Raw genomic sequence first — 26,053 nt, 5'->3', positions numbered from 1 at the left:
ACTTGAGAGTGACAAATCATTTTGTTTTCTAAGCCCACCCGAGGGTGGCAAATCCACGTCTTAGCCTACTTACGAGTAGCACCATCAAACCATTTTCAAATAAACAAACATGAGATGTTTTGTTCCAATTCAGGCAATCCAGTCTATACTTGTATGCTGTGCGCAGCACACAGTAAATCTAGGCTAATAACCAGAATAAGAACGCATAATGTTTTCAAAACTCGATATCATGGTTAATAGAGGCCGATCTTTGATCGGGCGAGCGGGGATGCTCACGAAGTGACCTTCCCTAATCGTACCCAAGTTCCCGAGCGGAGGCAACTTTGGTGATGACGGACACGTGGCCTTAGGCACGAGTCAGGGTTTCCTAAATTCCCCCAAAATAAAATATTTAGATGGCGACTCTGTATCTGGGAAAGCAGTCCATGTTTGGCACTTCTTTCTAAAAATCAGTTTTTCAAAATGATTTGCCGGATTTGGACTCTTTGATGATTCATCGGTCTTGCATTGCACTCTGCGAGATTAGATACAGGACCGTGACATTGAGTCCTGAACTGTAGTGAGCCCAAATGAACAAAATGGGATTTCCCTCCCGGGACGTTCGGGGACGTCTACAGCTGGCCGTCCAAAAAAAAGTTGGCCATGGTTGACTATTTTGCACAAAACAGGCACCACAGACTTGTGCGCTTTCTTTTGATTACTCGATGATGAAAAAAAGAATGTGTTTCTCGCATAATTCTCAGTAAGAAATATGGAATTTGTGATTCATTGCTAGCCCTGAGCCTGTTTTGGCCAAGTGATTAAGTTTCGTTCAAAACTTTCTTTCGAAACCTTTTTTCCGTACTTTGTTCCAAATATTTTCGTAGTGTTCCAAGGCTCACTTTTAAACTTCAAAATGAAACTTTTTTTTGAGGAAATCGAGCAAAGAACAATGTGGAAATAGGAGGAAATGATGATAATTTTGTTGAAAAATCCTGTTTCGTGCAAAATAGTTAGCCACTGCCAACATTTTTGGCCGACTGGCCAAATAGTTGGTTGGTCAGCCAACTTAGTTAGCAAGCCAGCCAAAAAGATGGCTGGCCAACCAAGTAATTGGCCAGCCAACCAAAGTTTTTTTGGCTGGCCGGGCAGCTAATAAATTAGTCGTCCCACTAATTTGCCCAGAAGCATGAGAAACTCTAACACCGTTCGGGGGGTACCTAAGTGTGTTAAACAATTTGGGTCCTTGATTTATTTGATCTAGTCTCACAAGTGCAATGTGAAATGTAGATGAGAGTCTGGATGTGGCAACTTTTATAGAAAATCCATTTTATTGCAAATTCTTTGCCAAAAATGGACTACATCACTAAATCTTAGAGTTGCCACCTAATGTTTTGGGAAAATTAGGAAACCCATGACTCATGCCAAGGCCACTGTTTGTCGTAACCAAGGATGCTTGGCTTGGAACCTTAGTATGAGAGGGGAAAGTCATTAATTGAGCACTCCCGCCCACCCGATCAAAAGATCGGCCTCTGCTAAGCCATGATATGATTTTTATTAACTTTTTTTTGTTCATATTCCGATTATTAGCAAATTCTATAATTTACTATGTGAAGTAAACAAATATAGACTTTTTCATTAATTTTGGAACAATTTGATTTCATTATTTCAAAAATGTTTTGAATAGTGCAATCATGAAAATCAATTTTATTCCAAATTAAATAACACAACCTTCACCCACTAGTATGCTTAGAGTTATATAAAATAAGCAAATAGCCGCATGGTAGGATGCTAAACATAGTAAGAAAAACATACATAAGCGGGATGCGAAAACACAGAAACTTACATATATACCGACGCCCCGCAAATAGGCACAAAACCAAAATTAGTAAACATGCATAATCCTATATATAAGATCCTAATGCAATTCACTCATGAAATGAAACTAAAGATCCGACTTCTAAAATATATGACGTGTGAATCATCTAAAGATATGAGGTAGCGCACAAAATCACATAATAATTGATTAAACTCACAGATGTAAATTTAGCTAGATCTTAAGGCATGAAGCATGGATGCAAAGCATGGATATGATGGTAATCATATATATTACATATGTGCAGATATGGAAAGCAAATAAAAGAATGAGATTAAAATAAGTGGGAGTGAGGAATTAATACATCACTTTGAATATTACAAATTTGAATAAGGGAGGAGAGGAATAAAAATATTATAACAAAAATAAATCCTCACAAACTCTCTCTAATTAAAATAAATAAACAAAAACATAATCTTCAAGGGGTCTCAGAGACCATTGAAGACTATTCTGCTCGACATCCGGGGGACTGCTAGGTTCTGTCCAGTTGAAAGTGGTTGGCCGGCCAAAGATGAGCTGGCTGGCTAATTAATTGGTTGGCCGGCCAATTAGGCCAGGCTAAAACTCTGTTTTGCTTCAAACACGAGAAAAACAAACGAAAAATATGCAAGTGGCTCAACTAACCAATTCTAGTTAGCTTACAACATGTTTATAACATGAAATTGAAACAAGAAAAGCAATATAAGAATGAAAAAGCAAAAAAGTAAAAAATAAAAAATAAAAAATAAAAAGTGTGCAAAATTTACCTTCCAAGGAAAGGATTTGATTTCTAAACTTCTTTTTGATCACTCTTAGGTTTAGTAAGTGTGTTCTCAATTTGAAATTTGAAAATTCAAAATTCTAGTTAGAATGGTGTTTTTGGGTGGTTTAACAGTGTGTGTGGTGGAAGAGTTACAACTCTTTGTTTTTCTCTCTTTTCAAGAACACTTACTCTCTTTTGATCAAAGCTCACAAATTTGGCTATAACAGAATTTTTGGGACGATTTCGATATATGGAACTTGGTATATCAGTGTATGGACGTATTTTGGCTCAAGACTTAAGCTTTCTCTCTTTTTCTCTCTAGCTCTTTTTTTATCCCCTTAATTCATTCCACTATTTTTTTCCTTCACATTCTAATCCTCTCTATTGGGAAGGCTACTAAGTCAAGGAGAATGTGCGATACAAGGATGGTGGGGTGACAAGGGTGGTTAAAATGGATGCACTCTTTTGGGAAGAAGACAATTCCCCTTTTGACAATGGACGCTAAGGGTGGATAACGGAGGGGCGGTGGGTATGTATCTCGTGCATGAATCTATCAAGAAACAGCTGTAATGGCATGACCCACATGCATTCCACAAGAATTCTGCCAAAACTGCCCTGCTTTTTGGAAAATTAGCCAGCCGACCAATTTATTGTCTGTCCAGCCAAAAAACCTTGGCTAGTCGGCTAAAAACTTGACTGGTCGGCCAATTATTTGGTCAGCCGGCCAAAAAAGTTGGTCGTGGCTGACTGTTTTGCCCGAAACATGATTTTTCGACAGAATTATCATCTTTTCCACCAATTTCCACACTGTCCTTTGCTCAATTTCCTCAGAAAAAGTTTTATTTTGAAGTTTGAAAGTGAGCCTCGGAACACTACAAAAATATTCAGAACAAAGTGCGGAAAGAAGGTTTTGAAAGAGAGTTTTGAATGAAACTTAAACAATTGGCCAATACAGGCTTAGGGTTGGAAATGAAGCACAAATTTCATATTTCTTACTGAGAATTATGCGAGAAAAACATTTTTGTTTTCATCATCAGGCTAATCAAAAGAAAGAACTTAATTCTTGGGTTGGTCAAAATGGGGTGTCTACAATTAGAGTTACACATAATAGAAATTTTTTAATCTAATGTCATCAAGTGTGTGTTCTAAATCCTTAATAAAAAAATGCATGTCATAATTTAATTAGTAAAAATTAAAGAATAAATTAAAAAAAAATATATATTTACGATAAAATATAAATATATTTCAGTTTATAAATTTCATAATTTTAATTTACCATATGATAGTAGTAAATTACATTTGTTAATATACTAATTTTTTCTTATTTTGTAAACCCTGAAAATTTGTCTAGTCAAAATTGTAAATTGCCATATGTCATACTTTCATAGCGGAATGACCTTGGGTCCAATAGATAGCGAGACGACCTTAGGTCCAATGTATAACAGATGTGCGGAATAGAAATGAACTTAACGGCTTGACCTTGGATCTAATCATTTATAGCTGTATAATGACCATTTGGTCAGCTCATAACATATATTTTGACTTATGAGATATTTTGAACAACCTTGGGTCCACCTTATCAAATATACAGAACGACCTTTGGTCCATTTGATATATACAGAACGACCTTAGGTCCATCATGTACTTTTATTCTTGTCAATCATACTTACAGATCTTTTAAGAATTAGACAGGTAGAAGGCTCATTCATAGCACAAAATCATAGGTTTGGAAAAACTTACCACATTGATAACACTTAGAAAATAATGTACGCAAAAATATCTTTACTAAGATATTACTTACAGTGATTTGATTGCCGACACGTCCTTGTGAATGAACCTACACAATTTATAACATATACACACTTTGAAGTTTATTGCTTAATCAAGTTATTCTTAACTTATTCAATTCTATTATGTCAAATTCTTTCTCATTGATTCATTTTTTAGTCTCAATCCATGCCTAATAAAGCCTTAGATAGGAATGAGAATGCAAATATGGACAAAACATGGCTTTTCAAAATATGCTGAAACATAGCACTTTGCTCGAGTTCAACTTTGGTCACTCGAGCAGACTACATGGTCTGCAAAAGTACTAGATGGTTTGAATCTAGGCTCGACGATCGCTCAAGCCGACATGCAAATATACTGAGGTCGCTCGAGCGACAACGTGGTCACTTGAGCCAATAGTAGAACTTTATAAAACTACTGGATGCATGATATGTGCACTCAAGTGATAACTTGGTCACTTGAGCTATGTGGAATGTTTCTGTAAAAATGCTAGATGTATGGAATGTGCGCTCAAGCGATAGATTGTTCGCTTGAGAATTCTGGAATTTCCATAATACAGTTGAGCTTCAAAACACATATTTTCAAATCATAGACTTGCATGGCTTGTTCAAAACCTTAAAAACACTTAGAAACTCTTTCAATAACATAACCATATGCTCAATTTCAAATCTTGCTCAAAACTTCAAGAATTTCATAAAATTGAAACTAAAATCCTCATGTATGTACAATTAAGCTTCATACTCTTTTCCAAATTTCTCAAAACATGAAATTCATCCTCAAAACTTTATGAATTATGGATGCATGTATGACACAACTTCCAATTCAAGCTTAGACTACAAAAACATGCTAAAAAATAGTTGAATTCCTCAAAAATAAACATCCTTAGCCCAATTCTCATATTTAATCATACATTCTCTTGAATTCATGTACTTGATGATTTAAATTCATAAATTAAGGATTAATCACATACCTAGAGTCTTCCATTGTACTCAATTAAGCAAAATCTTGAGCTATACTTTACATTTCTTCAATCTCCTAGCCAAATTCTCTAAGTCTAGCTCTTCTCTCTCTCTAATTGACTCTCTCCCTCCTCTAGAATGTATTTTCAGCAATTGAGCTAAAAAATATATGCTAAATCTCATCATATAACACATATATATAGGCTTGATTAGTTTAAGTTGCTAATTAAAGATTAAGCTCACTAATTAGGCTTAGGTAAATTAATCAAAACTTAATTTTTCTGAACTGAATCAAATTTTAACCAAACTTTTCGTTAGGCTTTAAAAATTATGTCATTCTTATTAAACTAATCAATTTTGGTTTCTAAAGCCGATAAGGCTTTCAATTTGAGACTATAAATAGAAATTCTAACAAATATTGCTACAACATACAGATATACATTCAAATACTCATCAAACACATAATTAGCATTCAAAAATGAATAGATATAAGAATAATTCGAGGTATGGTTGTCACAGTCTTCCCCCTTTAAGAAGTTTGGTCCTCCAGTGTTACCTTGTGTCGGAAACAATTCGGGATACCTTTGCTTCATTTCATCTTCTTTTTCCCAAGTTGCTTCTGTGCCATAATGTTCCTTCCATTCTACCTTAACCATAGGAATGGCTCTATTCCTTAACTATTTCACTTATCAATCAATGATCTGGATTGGTTTCTCCTCATACTCTGTATTGTTATCAAGAGCTATTTGGTGTTGATCAATAACATGAAATGGATTTCGAAGATAGCTCCTCAACATCGATACATGAAACACGTTGTGCATTTGTTCTATTCTCGGTGGTAGAGCAACTCGGTACGCAACTAGACCTATCTTTCCAAAATCTTAAATGGTCCAATGTATTAGGGTGATAATTTTCCTTTCTTGCCAAACCTCAGTTGACCCTTCACTGGAATTACCCTAATAAACACATGATCACTGGCATCATATTTAAGTGCCCTTCTTCTCTGATCCGCATAACTCTTTTGTCAGCTTTGTACGGTTTTGAGCCTTTGTCGAATGACTTTAATCTTCTCGATAGTTGTTTGCAAAATTTCAAGTCCAAGCAAGACCCTATCCCCAACTTCGGTCCAACAAACTGGAGATCTATATTTTCTGCCATACAAGACTTCATATAGTGCCATGCCAATACGAGAATGAAAACTGTTGCTGCATGCAAATTCCGCTAACGGTAAGTAGGTTTCCCTACTTCCCTGAAAGTCTAAAGCACACATTCGAAGCATATCCTCTAAAGTCTGAATAGTTTTTTTCTGATTGCCCATCGGTTTGCAGATGGAATGCGGTACTAAACCTCAATTCTGTTCCCATTGCTCTTTGAAGACTCTTCCAGAATGTAGATACAAATTTTGGGTCCTTATCTAAAACAAAAGATACCGGAACTCCATGCAAACGAACAATCTCATCGATATAAATAGTGGCAAGTCTATATGCATCATAAATAGTTGTCATAGGTACAAATTGTGCAAATTGCATTAACCTATCCACAAAAACCTAGATAGAGTTCATACCTCTAGGTGTCCGAGGTAGATTGATGATAAAATCCATGGTTATGTGCTTCCATTTCTATTCTGGAATAGAGAGAGGCTAAAGTAATCCCACCAGTCTTTGATGTTCAGCTTTGACTTACTGACATTGAAGGCATCTAGATATATAATCTACAATTTCCTTTTTCATGTTAGGTCACCAATAATTTTGCTTCAAATCTCGATACATTTTATTGTTCCCTTGATGAATTGCAAACCTAGACTTGTGAGATTCTTCTAAAATTCTTCGCTTGAGGTCAAACTTATCATTAGGGGCACATAACCTTTCTTGAAATTGCAATACCTGATTTTCAATACTGAACCCCGGTCTTGGTTTTCATTCGAACTCATCAAAGACTTTCTTGAGGAACTCATTCTCTAACTGCTTTTGCTTAATTTCATCACTGATTGTCGATTGAGCTGAAATGGCAGCTATCATTCCACCTTATTTGTGAAACACCACTTCAATCTCGGATCTCTCTAAGTCTTTCAGTAACTCTCTCTGTTCAGTGATCAAAAATGCCAAATTCCCTGTTGACTTTCTACTCAAAGCACCGACTATGGTGTTTGCTTTACCCAGATGATACTGAATCTGAAGGTCATAGTCTTTAATCAGTTCCAGCCATCGCCTCTGTCACATGTTCAACTCCTTTTGAGTGAAAAAGTACTTCAAACTCTTGTGGTTAGTGTACACCTCACATGTAGCCTCATAAAGGTAGTCACGCCAAATCTTCAAAGTAAACACAACAACGGCCAATTCCAAGTCATGAGTCGGGTAATTTTTCTCATGAGGCTTCAATTGCTGAGAAGTATAGGCTATCATTCTTCCATTCTACATCAAAACACAACCCAAACCCTTATATAAAGCATCATTGTAAATTAAAAAATTTTCTGCACTTGATGGTAAAGTCAAAATCGGTGTTGGGGTTAGCCTTGTTTTCAGTTCATGGAAAGCAGACTCTCTCTCATCATTCCATTCAAACGGTTCTCCATTTTGAGTAAGTTAGGTTAGTGGTACGACTATCTTTGAGAAGTCTTTTACAAATCTTCTGTAATACCCAGCTAATCCCATGAAACTTCGAACTTTTGTCACATTTGTCGATGTAGGCCAATTCACAATCACCTCAATCTTTTGCGGGTCCATTGAAATTCCATCCTTGTTGACCACATGCCCTAGAAACACAACTTCATCTAACCAAAATTAACATTTCTTTAATTTGGAAAATAATTTCTTCTCCCTAAGTGTTTGTAGAACTCAAATGTTGTTCATGTTCTTCTTTACTTTTCGAGTAAATCAATATGGCATCGATGGATACCACAACGAACTCATCAAGATAGAATTTGAAGATTCGGTTCATAAGGTCCACAAAAGTTGTGGGTGCATTTGTTACTCCAAATGGCATAATTAGAAATTCATAGTGACCACACCTTGTTCGGAATGCAGTTTTCTCAACATCTTCAGCTTTCACTTTGAATTGATGGTACCCAGATCTCAAATCAGTCTTTGAAAACACTTGTGAACCCTGTAATTGGTCAAATAAATCATCAATACGAGGCAAAGGGTATTTGTTCTTGATTGTTGCACAAGCATAAAGTTTCATCTTGTAGTTGATCATTCAGTTCTTTGATCTCAGCTATTGACATTCGATACGGGGTTTTCGAAATAGGTTGAGTACTTGACATAACTTTAATGGTAAATTCAATTTCTTTATCAACTAATTCCCCTGGAAATTCTTCCGAAAACACATCTAAAAATTCTCTAACTATCAGGATAGCTTCAAACATAGTATCTGTAGATTGGATAGTCAAGACACTACATAGGTAACCTCGACACCCTTTTTTTAAGCAGTTTATATGCTTTCATTACTGAAATTAAGTAGGGTGGAGGTATTACGCCGTTATCCTCAAACATAAACTCATCATGTCCCAGTGGTCTAAACAAAACCTATTTTGTCACACAATCAATAATAGCACAATACTTAGATAACCAATCCATTCCCAAAATCACGTCAATGTTTCTTATATCAAGAGGTAACAACTCCACAAATAGCATAGCATTCCCAATAAAAATTTCACAAGCATGATATACAGATGAACACAAAACAAATTTCCCTAGATGGAACAGATACACATAACACATAAGGCAGTGATTCCATGGGTCTATTCAATCTATGTGCAAATATAGTAGATACGAAAGAATGTTTTGAACCCAAATCAATTAGCACATAAGAATATGTGTTGCAAATAGAAAGAGTACTTGAGAGAACAACCTGTATTTCGTGTATCCCCTGGACGAGTGCAAGAAAACTCCATTCTCTAAGTGTATTTCTTGTAGCAGTAGGTCTATCATTATTTCTTGGCATTGAATTGACCTAGTCGAACTAGCAGTTGGCCTTCCACTTCTTTGTTCATTTTAGGAACAATCTTTGACCATGTGCCCTATCTTACCACATCTGAAACATGCTCCAAAAGTGCAGTAGCAAACTTTCTGATGTTTCTTCTCACACTCATTACCAGTTGGTGCATAATCTCTTGTCAAATTGGAGGCACTGGATGTTTCCAAATTTTGCTTCTTCAGAGATGATGATCCCTTATTCGAATAAGAACCATGTTGCTTCCTTTCCCATTCAAATGGTCGATTATGTGTGCCAAGTTTGCTTCAGACATTAAAGCTCTATCAAGAACGTTCACATATTTTGGTAATTTCAGAACATTCACTTTCTCTAAGATTGCATTCTAAAGTCCACCCTCAAACTTCCTCGCTTTTTATTGTAATCAGTATCGACCATGTGTGGTGCAAATCTTGCTAACTCAATGAACCGTGCCTCATATTCCACTACTGTTTGGTTACCTTGCTTTAACCTTTCAAATTTAGATACTTTTCGGTCTCTAATACATTGAGGGAAGGACGTTTAATAAAATATTTCCAAAATTTTTTCCCAACTAACTCCCACATTTTAGTCTTTCACCAACATCCACCATCTACTTACGGGCCTTGCCCTCAAGAGTAAATGCGGCAAACTGGACCTTTTGTGCATTAGTGCATGGGAATACTTCAAACAACTTCTCAACACCAAGAACCCACGCCTCGGTTTTCAGAGGATCTACTCCACCCCAAAACAATGGTGGCTTCATCTTCTTAAACTCTTTAGTCAAAGCGATTGTATGATCATCCGCTTCCTGTTGTTGTACTAGAGGTGGCATTGGCGGAGGTGAGGGTGGTTATTGTTGTTGTTGTTGCCTTAATGCTTTAGACATATCTTGGATCATTTTTTCCATTTTGTCCAGACGGGCAGTAGAATACTCTGCTATCTCATCAACCAAGCCTACATCCACTCCTCAAGCTTCGCTTGAGATTTTCCACTATCTTCTAGCTTCATAGGGGTGCTAGCAATCTCTTCACAAATGGAGCAACCCTCCATAGATTTTACATAGACTTTCCAAGTCCAAAAACCTTGCATTCCGTAGATGATTCTCAATTACTCTCAAGGAATCAAGAACACTGAGTGTACTACACTTTTACACGATTGAATTGATTTGATTTTTCTTTCACAGAAAGCTTGAAATAAATTTCACTCACAAAAAGATACAAGAATGAAAGCTCAGAGCGTATATCAGTAAAACCTCACATATGTAAATGGGCTTAAAGCTAAAGGCTCAGTTACTGATTTCTGAAGAAGAATAAAGAACTTAGAGAATGATGCTTCAGATACTCGGAGAGAATAAGAAGTATGTGATTGATGAAAGATGAAAAATATATTTTGCACTTGCATCTGTTCATTATATCTTTTGCCTCACTTCCCAAAGCTATGTATATAACAGAGGTGGTGCTCTGTTATGTTTAATAGACCCAGTCTCTTCTTCCCATTGAAGAGATGGAATGGTGATGGGTTGAGAGATTATATAAATCAATACTCAGAGAATCTTTGTTGCCCATGTGTATTTTGCCCCATTGAAAGATGGAAGAAAACATTTCTTATTTAGCTCTTAGAAGTTGTCTGATATATTGAACATTGTGCATAGTGGACGTCCACCCAGATGTCCTGAGTGAATATTTGGTCTTGGTAGTCATCCTCTCGAATGTCCTCTCGGATGTCCCTCGAATGACCCTGTAACTGAAACAAAAATCGAGCAAAATTTGGCCTAACCAGTCGACGGCCTCTTTGTGGGTTGGTCTCCTTCTGCTGCTCCTCTCTGTTGCTGCTATAGTGCATTGGTTTGGTATACATTCAAGCTTCATTTTGGCTTTCACAAACATAGTTAAACACAAAGAGAATATATTTTACAATAATTTAATCAAACAATAAGTTTTCAATTATAATTCATTTGTTAAGATAAATCAAGACATAATCAAAACAAAAGCAATCATCAAAATTCAATATGTTCAACAACACCACATCCCAACAATCATCAAGCATTCCATTTCCTTTTGAACAAAATCTGGGCATATCTTTGGATCCACTGTCGCTTCAAGAAGCCAACTAGTACCATAAAGCTCCCAAACCCACTCCACCATTCTCATCTAACTTTCTAGGACCTTCAAGTTAATGGGTTTTCTTCCATAAGATATCTTCAATGCCACAACTTCAAAACTAAAGAAATCAGATTCCTTGTTGGCTTTCTTAATAACTAGGCATTCAAGTGCCATGTAGCCCATGGTCTCTGCCAAAACTAATGTTTGTGACCCTTTACTGTGGTTAACAAGCCCGGCTAACCCAAAATCATCAAGTTTAGCATTGAAATTTGAATCCAACACGACATTGCTTGATTTTACATCCCTGTGCACCGCACACTGTTCCTATTCTTTGTGTACATAGAACAATGCTAAGTGTAACACATGTATCCTTTAACCTCTTGGAGGGTGTATCTAATTCCTTTATTTTCTTTCTTGGGAGTCTTTGGAGTTGTTGTATCTGTGTTATGGAAGAGTACAAATCGATTTAAACTTGTTGGGATGCTCGTTCATGCTTGTTTACGTTGAAAAGTTCTTTGGAAACTTGGAAAAATTTTTCTAGGGTCGACACTTGCCTTCTTGGTGGTCGACACCACCTTGTTGCCTTGCTCTTAGTGCGTTTGCTTGTTTTTGGGGTCGACACCTGAGTCCCTAGGATTGACCCTTCCCTTGGTGTCATGTTCTAGGTTGTATTCTGAAATAAAGGGTCGACGCCTTTGGTTGCAAGGGTTGACCCTTGTCTGTGACACACATTGATCTCTTAGCATTTCTTCATAAGGGTTGACACCTGACCCGTGTGTAATTTTTAGATTTTTGGGCTGGTTTGGATGCTACTTTTTGGGATTTTTTGACTTGTTCTTTTCATTTGGCTTTGGGGCTTTTGTTCTATTATTACCTTGCTACTATGAATAGGCTCCAAACATATATTCATTTCACTTTTTCTCCTCTTTCCTCTCTCTCTACACCGTGAGCTCTCTTTTCTCTCTCTAAACTAAAACTTTTTCACTTAGATCTTTAGATCTACTCACCTAGAGTAATCTTTTCACCATGGTCCTTTGAGAAAGATTGTAGATCTCGTCAAGGTCTTTCTTTTGGTCCAAATAGTTTGTGGTTTTGTCGCCGGTGATTTTTGGGCTGTCATCTCTTTGCTTCAAGAGGTAGGGGTTTCTAGCTCTCCTTCAATACCCTCATTTATAGATAGATTTATGGTATTTTCTTTATATAAATACAAAGTTTACATTTTTATGCATATCATGAATAAATCATGAGATTGGGGGTTTAGGGTTTGAAGAGTTGGGGTTTACTTGTTGGGTTATGATTTTGGGTCATGAATTAGGCTTTATAATTAATAGAAGAGTTGGAATAATAGGTATTTTTGTGAAAAGATTTAATTTCTCTTAAAAACCCTAGTTTGGATCATGAAGATGGTTGATGGTTTTGCTTAAATTGAAAGTAGAATCATGAAGTTGAGGTGTTAAGTTATACATGTACAAGTTCAATTGAAATTTTAAAGAATTTGAAAATTTATGTAAAAGGTGCGATTGAACTCTTAATGTTGATGTTTTAAATTATGTTATAATGTGAAACCAAACTTAGGGAAAAATAAATTACTAATGGTATGGATGCTATGAACTTTGTGATGAAATGATGATGTGGAGGTTTAAGAGTTGTATTGGATTATACCGAATTGTATTGAATGGTGTTGAAATGGTTGTGTTGAATTTTGTTGGGCGTTATGTTGAATTGCATTGAGTTATGTTGAAATGTGTTGAGTTGAGTTGAGTTGTGTTGAGTTTGGTCGAGTTGTGTTGTGTGGAGTTGAGTTGTTAATGGTACCCGTGTGGGGATTTGAAAAAGGTTTTTGGGGGTCCACGTCCCGCCGTATAATAGCCGGAAAATGTGGGGGTGGTTTTGAATTGAAGGTGCCCAAATGCCCTGTCTAGGCTTATTGCTAGATGAATGTAAGAAAAGTATTTTTGGGTGTCCACACAGTCCTGTCGTATAATAGCTGGCAAAATTGAAAAAACGGATGTTTTGAAAATATTTTTGGGTGCCCACTTCCTACCATATAATAGCCGACAAATGTGGGGATGGTTTTAAAGTTGAAAATGTTTTTTTGGGGTCCACGTCCTGCCATATGACAGTTGGTAAATGTGGAAAATAATGTTTTTGGAAAAAAAAAGGTTTTTGAGAAAAGGGTTTGTGGGAGTTCACTTCCTACCATATAATAGCCAGCAAAAGGTGGAATGTGCCATGAATTGGGTCCCCGCTATCTCGCTGTATCAAGTTGGCAAAAGGTGGAATGTGCTGTGAAATGTGTTATGAAATGTGTTGAGGTCGTTGATAATATGTGTGCCTTGTGGTGAACTTGTGAAATTACAATTTGATGTGGAATTTGGTATGGAAGGAGAATGCCTATAGAAATGGTTTGAAAAGAATAGATACTGAAATAGTAATTGGATAACGGGTTGGTGATAATGAATTCACTAGGTGGTGTGCAACTATAAGGAAGGATTAAGAGTTTTATTTTGTAATTAATGAAAAGATTAAAGTAAAAGGGTTTATTATTCTTGTGATATGTTGAATTATAATTGATAATGCAAATGTGGATATGATATAGCTGTTAGACAAGTAGGAGTTGAGTGTAGGAGAACTGTTATTGAATATAAAGTAGATTTGGATTTCTACGTTAATGAATCACAGCAAGTATGAATAGACTGATGGGAATGGAGTGTATGAGGGTTGTTTTGAGTATTAAGGGAACTTGAACTTGAGGTTATTGTGTTATAATATATGTAATTAGTAATAAGGGAAAAATGGAAATAAAAATTGGAATGTTAAGATGGAAATTAAATGAGGAATATTTTGGAATTGGTTAATAAATTTAAAATGATGTTGTTTCTTAAACATGTTTGTTTTCAAAAAGGATTTATGGTTTTCTGATGATAAGGGATAATTTTTATGGTTGAAGGTTTTCCTTAAATGCTCAAATAAATTTTGAGAAAAATGTACTTTACGTATGATATTTTGAAATTACTAAGCGTTACCTTACTATATAGTATCACCTTGCATGCATGATCATTTCTATCTATAGGATGGTTATTGTTTTAGAACTATGACATTCCTACTGCGGAATTGTGCTCACCCTACGTTGTTTTGTTTTTCTTACAAGAAGAGAATTCAGATTGATTGGTTGGAGAGTTAAGGAGTTCATGTATCTTTTATGTGTAGTTTCATAGTAGATGTGAAAGAATTGAATTATGTTTATTAACATTTGTAATTATTTATTTGTAGTTCCGCAGTGGAAGTTGGCATGTATTATTATTCTTGTTGTTTTCATTGAGAGCGAGAACATGTATTAGTATGTTTCTATTAATCAAGGGTAATAGATGTAAAAAAAAATAATAAAAAAAAATGGACCTAAATTACAGGCTCTTGGTAATGTTTCCGAATAATTAAAATTTGGGGTGCGACAACTTGGTATCAGAGGTAACCGGGTTTGAAAATTTGGAGCTCATGGGAAGTGGTTTTTACCACAATGGGTTGGCTTCACTTTGTGAGGACGTTTGCATATAGGAAATAGAAGGTGTAGGACACTATGTGTTGTATGGGTTGAGCTTCATGGATAATGTTTGTAGCTGGCTAACTTGCTTTGAGATCTCATTGGAAACGTGCCTGATCAATGTGGTTTCCCTTGGGAGTTCCTTGGAAGTTCCGAGACAAGTGGTCATCCTTGTAGACTTGACTCAATTATGTGGTTTGTTGCTTAAAATTTGTTTATGTGTTGTGTGATTATATGTTAGGTTGATTTCTTGTTTTGCCAAGAAGAGTGAGTGTCTCATGGAAGGGTTAGAGTTCTGTCAATTGATGTTTGATGTCGTTATTGAGATAATAAGAGTTGTAAGGGAGTATAGTTGAGATGAGGCGAAATTTTAGAATGGTGTGAGGTTAGTTTGAGTTATGTAGAATATTGTGAAAGGTTTGGAAGGGAGTGTGAGAATTGTGTTTCATAATGGTGAGAGTGAAAAAGGGGGTTTGTGGTATTTAAGTATTGAGTGATATGATTAAGGCTCATATAGAGTTAACGAGTATGAAGGAAATTTGATAGTTAAGTGCTAGAAGTGGTTCTTGACAAGGAATATGGGTTGTAATCTTTGTAAAGGGTGATGTTTGGGGTAATGATTGTTTAGTGTGATTTGGAATTGGTGTTGCCATATCAGCACAAGAGTGATGGGATTGTTGGGAAGAGTACTAGTGTAACGCGTATTTGAGGAGTATGGTGAAATTCTAGAAGTATGAGGAATGGTGTGTGGAGCTCTATCTCGGAGTATTTGATCTAGGGCAACCTATGGACGTTTGAGTGTCAAAATTTAAGTTTTATTGAATGGTAATCGAATTGGTTGATATTGGAGTTTGGGTGAAAAATAGTCACTTTGGAATGCTTAGGTATGAGTAAAATAGCAAGTTTGAGAAATGTCTTGAAAGGGTTTCGTGAGTGTGGAGTATCCCATATGTAATGGCAAGGCTTGGATGAAGCTTGTCTCAAGTTGATAGAAAATTCTTCGGGTTGAGGGTGAAACACACAAAATTTCTTGGTTTAGTCCGCATGTGAATGAAAAGTGGTAACGATGAGTATGAATTGTGAGATGTGAAGGGGTGTGTGTTGAATCCAGATAGAGACAGTTGGTGTTGGTTAGTATGTCAATGCTTGAATTGTGAGAGTAGAAAATGGATGAATTGGATTAAGCCGCATAGAGGAGATAAACCCTTGTAGCCGCTTCCTTTGATGGGACTTAAGGATTGATTTGGGTTAGTTTGGTTTGATTTGTGACCAGTTGTAAATGAATGTTGTTTGAAATGAATTGACACTTAGTCAACTTGGGAATTGCTATGGTTCGGACAAATAGTGGTACGGTCGAATAGTACTTTAAGTGGTACTAGCAGACAGGAAGTTTGTTTGTGCATGTATGTTGTCGATGTGAATTTGTGAAATTACCTTAATGGAATTAAAGTGCTTGAATGTAAAACATTGTGAGAGCACTTGTGTTAATGTGTATTAATGATTATTTGTGTTGATGTTTGTAATCAGTAGGAACTTCCAATTTTTGGGAAGTCGTATATGTTTTATTACTCCTGGAATGTACCGGATTGTTTCTGTTCGTTGTTATTACATGTGTATGGAAAAAGGTGCTGCGATGTCACCGAGTGGGTGACGGAAATTATTGGGTGATGGTTGGAATTCATCGAGAGAATGTTGAGGTTGATTTGGAAAAATAAAAATTTCTTTTCTTTGTGTTGTGACCTGGGATGGCAAGGTCAAACGAAATGCTAAAGATTTAATCAAAGTTATGTTAATGAATAGCTTGTTGATTGAGTGGAAACTAAATATAGACGACTCATGAGGATGTAATTGGTTTAATATTCTCAATAACACTTTTGATGGTGAATCTAATTGTTATGAAAATTTTAGATTTGCAAATGTACTTTGATGGTAAACGAGGTAAGTTGGAACACCATTTGAGAAAGAAAATTATATATCTTTATGCATATACATGAACGCTTTTTATTATCTTATCTGTGAATGCCAGGTTGTATAAATAATTGGAAATGTTTCTTAACTTGATGCGATTTGAAATTGTTGTCATGGACCATACATCGTGGTGTGCTATTGGCTTCTGCTAGTGTGGGCCAAGTTTTTGGTTTAATGGGGCCTTTCCTTCTCTTTCAAATTAGGTATTGGTTATCCGGTGGTAGTGGTGCACATTGTTGCATGTTGAGGAGTTGTTGATTTTCCTTGGATGTACAAGTAATTGATGTTGTTCCTTGTCTCTTGGACTCCAACGAGTATATGGGTCGAAAGAGTGATCACGATCTCCTCCTTGTAATTCTTCTTGTTCGGGTGTTCTCGGGGCACTACGATATTGAATTAGAATCTGGGAATCTATCCCAAGTGTGGATCTAGTTTTAGGTTGGTGGTTGTGTTTACAATTGTGTTCATGCTATCTTTTGTTTGGCCTTCTTCAATTTTGGGGGCGAAATTTCCTAAGGTGGGGAGTTTGTAACACTTGTATCCTTTAACCTCTTAGAGGGTGTATCTAATTCCTTTATTTTCTTTCTTGGGAGTCTTTGGAGTTGTTATATCTGTGTTTTGGAGGAGTACAAATCGATTTAAACTTGTTGGGATTGTTCGTTCATGCTTGTTTAAGTTGAAAAGTTCTTTGGAAACTTGGAAATTTTTTTCTAGGGTCGACACTTGCCTTCCTGGTGCCCGACACCACCTTGTTGCCTTGCTCTTAGTGCCTCTGCTGGTTTTTGGGGTTGACACCTAAGTCCCTAGGGTTGACTCTTTCCTTACTGTCATGTTCTGGGTTGCATTCTGAAATAAAGGGTCGACGGCTCCAGTTACAAGGGTCGATCCTTGTCTGCTGCACACATTGGTGTCTCAGCATTTCTTCTTAAGGTCGATACCTCTGTTCGAAGGGTCGACACTTGTGTGTAATTTTCAGATTTTTGGGCTGGTTTAGGCCTCTGTTTTTAGGGTTTTTTGACTTGTTCTTTTCATTTGGCTTTGGGGCTTTTGTTCTATTATTACCTTGCTACTATAAATAGGCTCCAAACATATATTCATTTTACTTTTTCTCCTCTTTCCTCTCTCTCTACACCGTGAGCTCTCTTTTCTCTCTCTAAACTCAAACTTTTTCACTTAGATCTTTAGGTCTACTCACCTAGAGTGATCTTTACACCATGGTCCTTTGAGAAAGATTGTAGATCTTGTCAAGGGCTTCTTTTTGGTTCGAATAGTTCGTGATTTTGTCGCCGGTGATTTTTGGGTTGTCATCTCTTTGCTTCAAGAGGTAGGAGTTTCTGGTTCTCCTTCAATACCCTCATATATATATAGATTTGTGGTATTTTCTTTATATAAATACAAAGTTTATATTTTTATGCATATCATGAATAAATCATGAGATTGAGGGTTTAGGGTTTGAAGAGTTGGGGTTTACTTGTTGGGTTATGATTTTTGGTCATGAATTAGGGTGTATAATTAATAGAAGAGTTGGAATAAAAGGTATTTTTGTGAAAAACTTTAATTTCTCTTAAAAACCATAGTTTGTCTCATGAAGATGGTTGATGGTTTTGCTTAAATTGAAAATACAATCATGAAGTTGAGGTGTTAAATTATACATGTACAAGTTTAATTGAAATTTTAAAGAATTTGAAAATTTATGTAAAAGTTGCGATTGAACTCTTAATGTTGATGTTTTAAATTATGTTATAATATGAAACCAAACTTGGGGGAAAAGAAATTACTAATAGTATGGATAATATGAACTTTGTGATGAAATGATGATGTGGAGGTTTAAGAGTTGTATTGGATTATACCAAATTGTATTGAATGGTGTTGAAATGGTTGTGTTGAATTTTGTTGTGTTATATGTTGAATTGCATTGAGTTATGTTGAAATGTGTTGAGTTGGGTTGAGTTGAGTTGTGTCGAGTTTGGACGAGTTGTGTTGTGTGGAGTTGGGTTGTGGTTGGTACCTACGCGGGAAGTTGAAAAAGGTTTTTGGGGGCCCACGTCCCGCCGTATAATAGCCAACAAATGTGGGGGTGTTTTGAATTAAAGGTGCCCAAATGTTCTGTCTAGGCTTATCGCTGGACGAATGTGGGAAAAACATTTTTGGGTGTCCACATAGTCCCATCGTATAATAGCCGGCAAAAGTGGAAAAATGATTTTTGGGTGTCCACACACTCCCGTTGTATAGTAGCTGACAAAAGTGTAAAAACAGATGGTTCTGAAAATATTTTTGGGTGCCCACTTCCTGCCGTATAATAGCCGACTAATGTGGGGATGCTTTTAAAGTTGAAAATGCTTTTTTAGGTTCCATGTCCTATCGTATGATAGTCGGTAAATGTGGAAAAACAATGTTTTTGGAAAAAAATATGGCTTTTGAGAAAAGGGTTTTTGGGAGTGCCGTATAATAGTAGGCAAAAGGTGGAATGTGCCATGAATTGGGAGCCCACTATCCCGCTGTATCAAGTCAGCAAAAGGTGGAATGTGTTTTGAAATGTGTTGAGGTCGGTGATGATATGTGTGTCTTGTGATGAACTTGGAAAATTACAATTTGGTTTGGAATTTGGTATGGAAGGAGAATGCCTATAGAAATGGTTTGAAAAGAATGAATAATGAAATAGTAATTGGATAAGGGGTTGGTGATAATGAATTCACCAGGTGGTGTGCAACTATAAGGAAGGATTAAGAGTTTTGTTTTGTAATTAACGAAGAGATTGAATTAAAATGGTTTATTATCCTTGTGATATGTTGAATTATAATTGATAATGTAAATGCGGATGTGATGCAGTTGTGATATGTTGGATTATAATTGATAATGCAAATGTGGATGTGATGTAGCTGTTAGACAAGTAGGAGTTGAGTGTAGGAGAACTGTTATTGAATATAAAGGAGATTTGGATTTCTACGTTAATGAATCACAGCAAGTTTGAATGGACTGGTGGGAATGGAGTGTATGAGGGTTGTTTTGAGTATTAAGGGAACTTGAACTTGAGGTTATGGTGTTATAATAAATGTAATTAGTAAAAAAGGGAAAAATAGAAATAAAAAGTGGAATGTTAAGATGGAAATTAAATGAGGAATATTTTGGAATTGGTTAATAAATTTTAAATAATGTTGTTCCTTAAACATGTTTGTTTTCAAAAAGGATTTATGGTTTTCTGACGATAAGGGATAATTTTTATGGCTGAAGGTTTTCCTTAAATGCTCAAATAAATTTTGAGAAAAATGTACTTTACGTATGATATTTTGAAATTACAAAGTGTCACAAAACTATATGGTATCACTCTGCATGCATGATCGTTTTTATCTATAGGATGGTTATTGTTTTAGAACTATGAGACTCCTACTGGGCAATTATGCTCATCTTTCGTTGTTTTGTTTTTCATATAAGAACAGAATTTGAATTGATTTGTTGGAGAGTTAAGAAGTTCATGTATCTTTTATGTTTAATTTCATAGTAGATGTGAAAGAACTGAATTTTGTATATTAATGTTTGTAATTATTTATTTGTTGTTCCGCAATGGAAGTTGGCATGTATTATTATTCTTGTTGTTTTCATTGAGAGCGAGAACATGTATTAAGAAGATTGGTGCAAAAAACAAAAAGGCATTGATAGTGAGATAGATTGTCGGCTCTTTGGTTTTGGTTGGTGGGTTGGCTTTGGTTGGCTTTATCATGTGGAAGAAAAGTAGAGGAAAAGAAGAAGACGAGTTTGTTATTGAACTATCCATGAACAACGAATTCAAGGCAGGTACCGAGCTAAAGTAGTTTTCATATGGTCAAATGTTTTGTGCAACAAACAACTTTGCAGAGGAACAGAAGCTCAGAGAGGGAAGATTTGGTGGGGTTATATAGGGGTTTCTTAAAGCAATCTAACTCCTATGTTGCTGTGAAAAGGATATCAAAGGGATCAAAATAGGGAATAAAAGAGTACGCATTAGAAGTGAAGATCATTAGTCTATTGAGGAATAGAAATTTGGTGCAACTACTCAGTTAGTGTCATGATAGAAGAGAACTACTACTTGTTTACTAATTCATAGAAAATGGAAGCTTAGATTGCCATCTCTTCAAAGAAAAAAGCTTGTTGACATGGGCAAGAAGGTACAAAATTGCTCAAGGCTTGGCCTCAGTGTCACGCCCCAAATTTTAATTACTCGGAAACATTACCAAAATCTTGTAATTTAGGTCCCTTTTTTTTTTTTTTTTACAACTATGTATCACCCTTGAGTAATAGAACTTACTATTTTATTAGATTTTGCTTACTACTAAAGTAAACATCACTTACTACTTATGTACTACTCGTTGATACTCCATTTATTACTCCATCAAAATTAACTTATTAATTCATTAGACTTTATTTACTACTCAATTAAACTCGATTTACATCTTAATGAGACTCCACTTACTATTAAATGATTAATTTTTTTTTCTTTAATTAGGTGAAATGTTGTTCTAACCAAATCTTAAATTTTATAAATTAAAAATATCACATAATGTTAAAATAAAACATAGATAGAGACATAGATATATTCTAACATGGAGAATTACTTGAATTTGTAAAAATTAAAATCACCCTCTTTCGCGTATCTTTTTTTAAAAAATTATAAAGAAAATCATTATTGTTCATAGTGTGTGCAAATGAATTTGGAGGTCTCCTATATATTTTTTTAATTAACTAATTTAGATGTATTCAATTATTGTCATTAATAAATGTTCATGTTGTGGTAAGTAGAGGAAAGCATTTTTTGTAAATGTATTCATTTATTAATGTTGTTCATGTTGAGGCCGATTTGAAGTAGATTACGACCATCGTAGAACTCGGCTCACGTCAATCGGTCAAAGAAGTTCAGAAATTGATGGGGATGGTTGCGGCTTTCAACAAGTTCATCAACCATTCTTCGGATCATTGTAGATCATTTTTTCACACACTTGGGCAGGGAAAAGCATTTCAGTGGACCCCCGAATGCTAGACCCCCCTGGACGGCTTGAAAGCTTATCTTCGCTCTGTACCATTGTTAGCAACTCCATTGCCAGGTGACCCATTCATCTTGTATCTTGCAGCATCGGATCGGGCGGTCAGCGCTGTGTTGCTAAAGGAAGAACTTGGCGAACAAAGACCTATCTTCTATGTTAGCAAGGCGATAGTGGACGCCGAGACATGGTACCTACTATTGGAAAAGCTTATCTTGGCCTTTGTGGTGGCCACCAAGCCCATACGATAAAGGTACTGACGGACTACCCTCTCTGAATAGTACTTCGTAGTGCGGAATCATCAGGGCACTTCTCAAAATGAGCATTAGAACTCAGCTAGTATGACAACCAGTTTTCACCCAGAACGGCCATCAAAGGGCAAGGTTTTGGCTGACTTCGTTGCCGAGTTTATGGCATGTCATGCCGACTTCGAACTAGAACAGCTAGCCCTCTGACCCTAACAAGAGTGGAGAATGTATGTTGGGGAGTGGGGCAAGAGTAGTGTTCATGACCCCCGAAGGTGCAATAATCGAGCAAGTAGTGAAACTGGGTTTTGATGCGTTAAACAATGAGGCCAAATATGAAGCTTTGCTAATCAACCTACGTAACGTACTTCGCGTTGGCGCCAAGCAATTATAGGTCTTCTGTGACTTAAAGTTGGTCATCAATCAATTGTAGCGGAAGTATGCGGCCAAAAAAAACCAAATGATAGCCTATATGAAGACGGCCAATTCCTTGCTCATAAAGTTCGACCACCACGAGCTGAATTAGATTACCTGTGATCAAAATACCCATGTAGATGCCCTTGCTTGTTTGGTTTTTTCCATCAATTCGGAGGTTAAACGAACCATTGAGATGGGATTCATCCCAGAGTCGAGTATCAATCTCCCCGATTCAGTTTGTGTCAACGTCATTGACTTGGGGCTGAGTTGGATGGATCCCATTGCTGCATTTTTATCCTCAGAACAGTTGCCAACAGATAAGAAGGAAGCTCATAAGCTAAGGAACAAAACCTTGCGATACTATTTGGATTCCCATGGAAAGCTCTACAAAAAGCCTCTTGCATGGTTGTATTTGGCATGTGTTCATCCAGACAGAGTGGATGATTTCTTTGCTGAAATACATGAAGGCAGTTGCGGTGCCCATTCTAGAGGGCGCTTATTGGCCCATCGAACCGTAACCCAAGGATATTTTCGACCGACCATGCGAACTGATGTGGAGAACTACGTAAAGAAGTGTGAACAATTTGATTCATTTGCCCACTGAAGAATTGAATTCCGTTACTAGTCCTTAGTCTTTTGCTCAGTGGGGCTTGGACATTGTTAGACCACTATCAAGGGCTTCGAGAAGTAAACGGGTCTTGATTGTTGCAGTGACTTACTTCACAAAATGGGTCGAGGCAGAACCACTGGTACATATCGGGGACGTAGACAAACGCTTTGTATGGAAGAACATTATAACCTGATTTGGCATACCTCGAGCACTTATATTCGACAACAGCACCCAATTCGACCTTGGCGTCTATCGGGAATTGTGCGACACATATGGTATTCGGCTACACTTTTCTTCACCGGTTTATCCACAAAGCAACGGTCAAGCTAAAGCCCTTAATAAAGTGATCCTGGATGAAATCAAGAAACGGTTGGAAAAGGCCAAGGGCAAGTGGATCGAAGAACTGCCCAGTGTATTGTGGGCCCATCGCACTACTCCAAGGCGGTCTACCAATGAAACATTACTTGCCTTGTGCTTTGGGACAGAAGTTGTCATTCCTCTTGAAATCGGCCTGCCCACTCTAAGGTCAGAAGCTTTCGATATAGGACAAAATGATATGATGTTGGCCTTAGACCTAAATTTGATTGAAGAATGCTGACATTGAGCTCTCGTGCACATGGCACGGTACCAGCAGCAGCTTACCAAATTGTATAACTAACGCGTGCAATTGCGTAGTTACGCTCATAGGGAGTTGGTTTTCAAGAAAATGCTTCCCGCCAGAAAAAATCCAACAGATGGAAAGCTGGGCTCCAACTGGAAAGGTCCCTATCAGATTGACTCGATTGCTGGGGCAGGGGCATATTGGCTCTCGGACATGATTGGCAAAAGACTTCCCTGACCATGGAATGTGACTCACTTGTGCAAAATTTATCATTGAATGACATAGAGGTTGTCTTTGTTTTTTGTTATGTAATCGTATGTTTTTTGCTATGTAATCGTCTATGCATCTATACAGTTAACCAATGATTCCTCATGGCTTTCATATATGACTAGATCTTAAGCGCCCTTTGTCCTTGGCACGATTGACCGAACAAACTTCCAAATTTGGAGCGCCCTTTGTACTTAGCACGATTGGCCATTGCTAAAAGACTGTGAATTCGAAGCGCCCTTTGTGCTTGGCATGATCGGCCGAATAAGCCTTCTGATTCAGAGCGCCCTTTGTGCTACGCACAATTGGCCATTGCTAAAAGACTCTGAATTCAGAGCGCCCCTCATGATCGGCTGAATAAGCCTCCAGATTCAGAGCGCCATTTGTGCTTAGCACAATTGGCCATTGCAAAAAGTCTCTGAATTCGGAGCGCCCTCATGTTTGGCACGATCGGCTGAATAGGCCTTCCAATTTGGAGCACCCTTTGTACTTAACATAATTGGCCACTGCTAAAAGACTCTGAATTTGGAGCGCTCCTCGTGCTCGGCACAATCAGTTAAATAAGCCTCCGAATTTGGAGCGCCTTTTGTGTTTTACACGGTGATGAGGGTTGCCAAAGTATCAATATTGCAATTATAAATTACAACGAGTGGTACATCACAATTATCGCCAATGTTTCGATTATTTGTTGCAATAGAAAACGAACAACATAATAATTAGACAACTAAAATAAATTGCAAATGACAATGTTTATTATAAAAATGAAGATATTTATTACAATTTCATTCATTCCTTCAAATAGATTCCTTGCTGCTCAGACTTTCTCTGGATTGGCCTTAACCTCCCATTGGTCCACTTTTTCTTCGTCATCTGTTTTCTCGGCATCATAGGCCTCGAACGGAACCTTGTAGTTCTGATACAGGGGAGGTGCCAAGTCGATACCCACAGCCTGAAGAGCCTTAACCCAACCATGCTTGAAACCGTGATTCTCGTATCCGCAAACTTCATCTATCGACTTCTCCTTGGTTTTCTCGATGCTGATTTTTCGTCCATCAAGAAATCCCTCCTCGTAAGCCCGGGTTCATATCGCTTCTTTGGAAAAAAATGGCTGTCGTGTCCCGATCGGCTATAGCATGATCTATCAGCCGTTGATTCATCTTTTTGGTCATGACCCTATTCACTGATCTTGCATGCTGCTTCTCGGCGGCCCTGGCTTTGTGCACATCATTTTCGGCCTTACTTGCATGACGTTCCAAATCCTGAATCCTTCCATTTTTCTGTGCAATCTCTTTTTGTGCAGCGCGAAGGCGCATGCCGGTCTCGTATGAACAATAGAGTCCTCTGATAGCTCCATAGATACCATCTCTAAATACTTCATAGTCGCTACGCCCGACCATGGATTGCTGGACTTCGAGTGGAAATATTTGCCAAGTAAAATCCACCGCCACGTTCGGATCATGAATAATTGAGTCTACTTCTGTCATGGGTTTGTTTCTAATGAAGACTACAAGACTTAGACGACATGGCAATCTAGTCAGCTCATGTCGCGCAGAAGCCTGTGCACTCGCAACCCTTGGGCTCACTCTTTGCTGCACCTCACATTTCTCTACCTCACTCCTTCTTGAGGACCTACTTCGATGTCGTGGTGAACGATGTCTCTCTCGCTCCTCTGATGCCACGTTGCCCACTCGGGTGGCTTCACCCCCAACTCCGCGGTTCATTTCCTCATCCATTTCTGCCAAACTCTTTCCTTCTCCTTTACTGTTGAAGAATAACTTGCTCGACATATGATCACACTATGTTCCCTGCACAATGCTCTCACCTATCCCAGTCTGTGCGCTGCTCACTCCCTTATTGTTGGATACCCCTTTTATGGTCTGAGCAATGTCTATTTAACAACATCCTAGGCCCCCTCCATCCCCCTTCATTAATTACAAGTTCAACAATTACGATGCGCTTGCGACTGCCGTGGCTGCCGTATTTATTCGGCGGTGG

The 26,053-nt window shown here is 37.3% G+C and overlaps 1 protein-coding gene across 1 annotated transcript; it reads left to right on the top strand.

Moving 5' to 3' along the window:
- Positions 1–20,622: 20,622 nt before the first annotated feature.
- LOC145816087 (uncharacterized) lies at positions 20,623–23,184 on the top strand. The gene is made up of 2 exons (XM_082912327.1): positions 20,623–20,698; positions 22,718–23,184. The coding sequence occupies exons 1-2, from the start codon at positions 20,623–20,625 to the stop codon at positions 23,182–23,184; spliced, it is 543 nt and encodes a 180-aa protein (XP_082768453.1).
- Positions 23,185–26,053: the final 2,869 nt, after the last annotated feature.

This window comes from Camellia sinensis, unplaced genomic scaffold (genome assembly GCF_055761805.1).
Source record: "Camellia sinensis isolate YWXY unplaced genomic scaffold, ASM5576180v1 Unanchor3, whole genome shotgun sequence".
Lineage (NCBI taxonomy): Eukaryota > Viridiplantae > Streptophyta > Magnoliopsida > Ericales > Theaceae > Camellia > Camellia sinensis.
Note: the sequence above shows the minus strand (reverse complement) of the source record. Positions and strands in the feature narration are given on the sequence as shown.

Excerpts from the sequence above, each read along its gene's own strand:
- LOC145816087 (XM_082912327.1), top strand. The coding sequence starts at position 20,623 with ATGTGGAAGAAAAGTAGAGGAAAAGAAGAAGACGAGTTTGTTATTGAA. Across the intron at positions 20,699-22,717 it reads GAACAACGAATTCAAGGCAG|ATGCCCTTGCTTGTTTGGTT; the intron begins GTACCGAGCTAA and ends ATACCCATGTAG.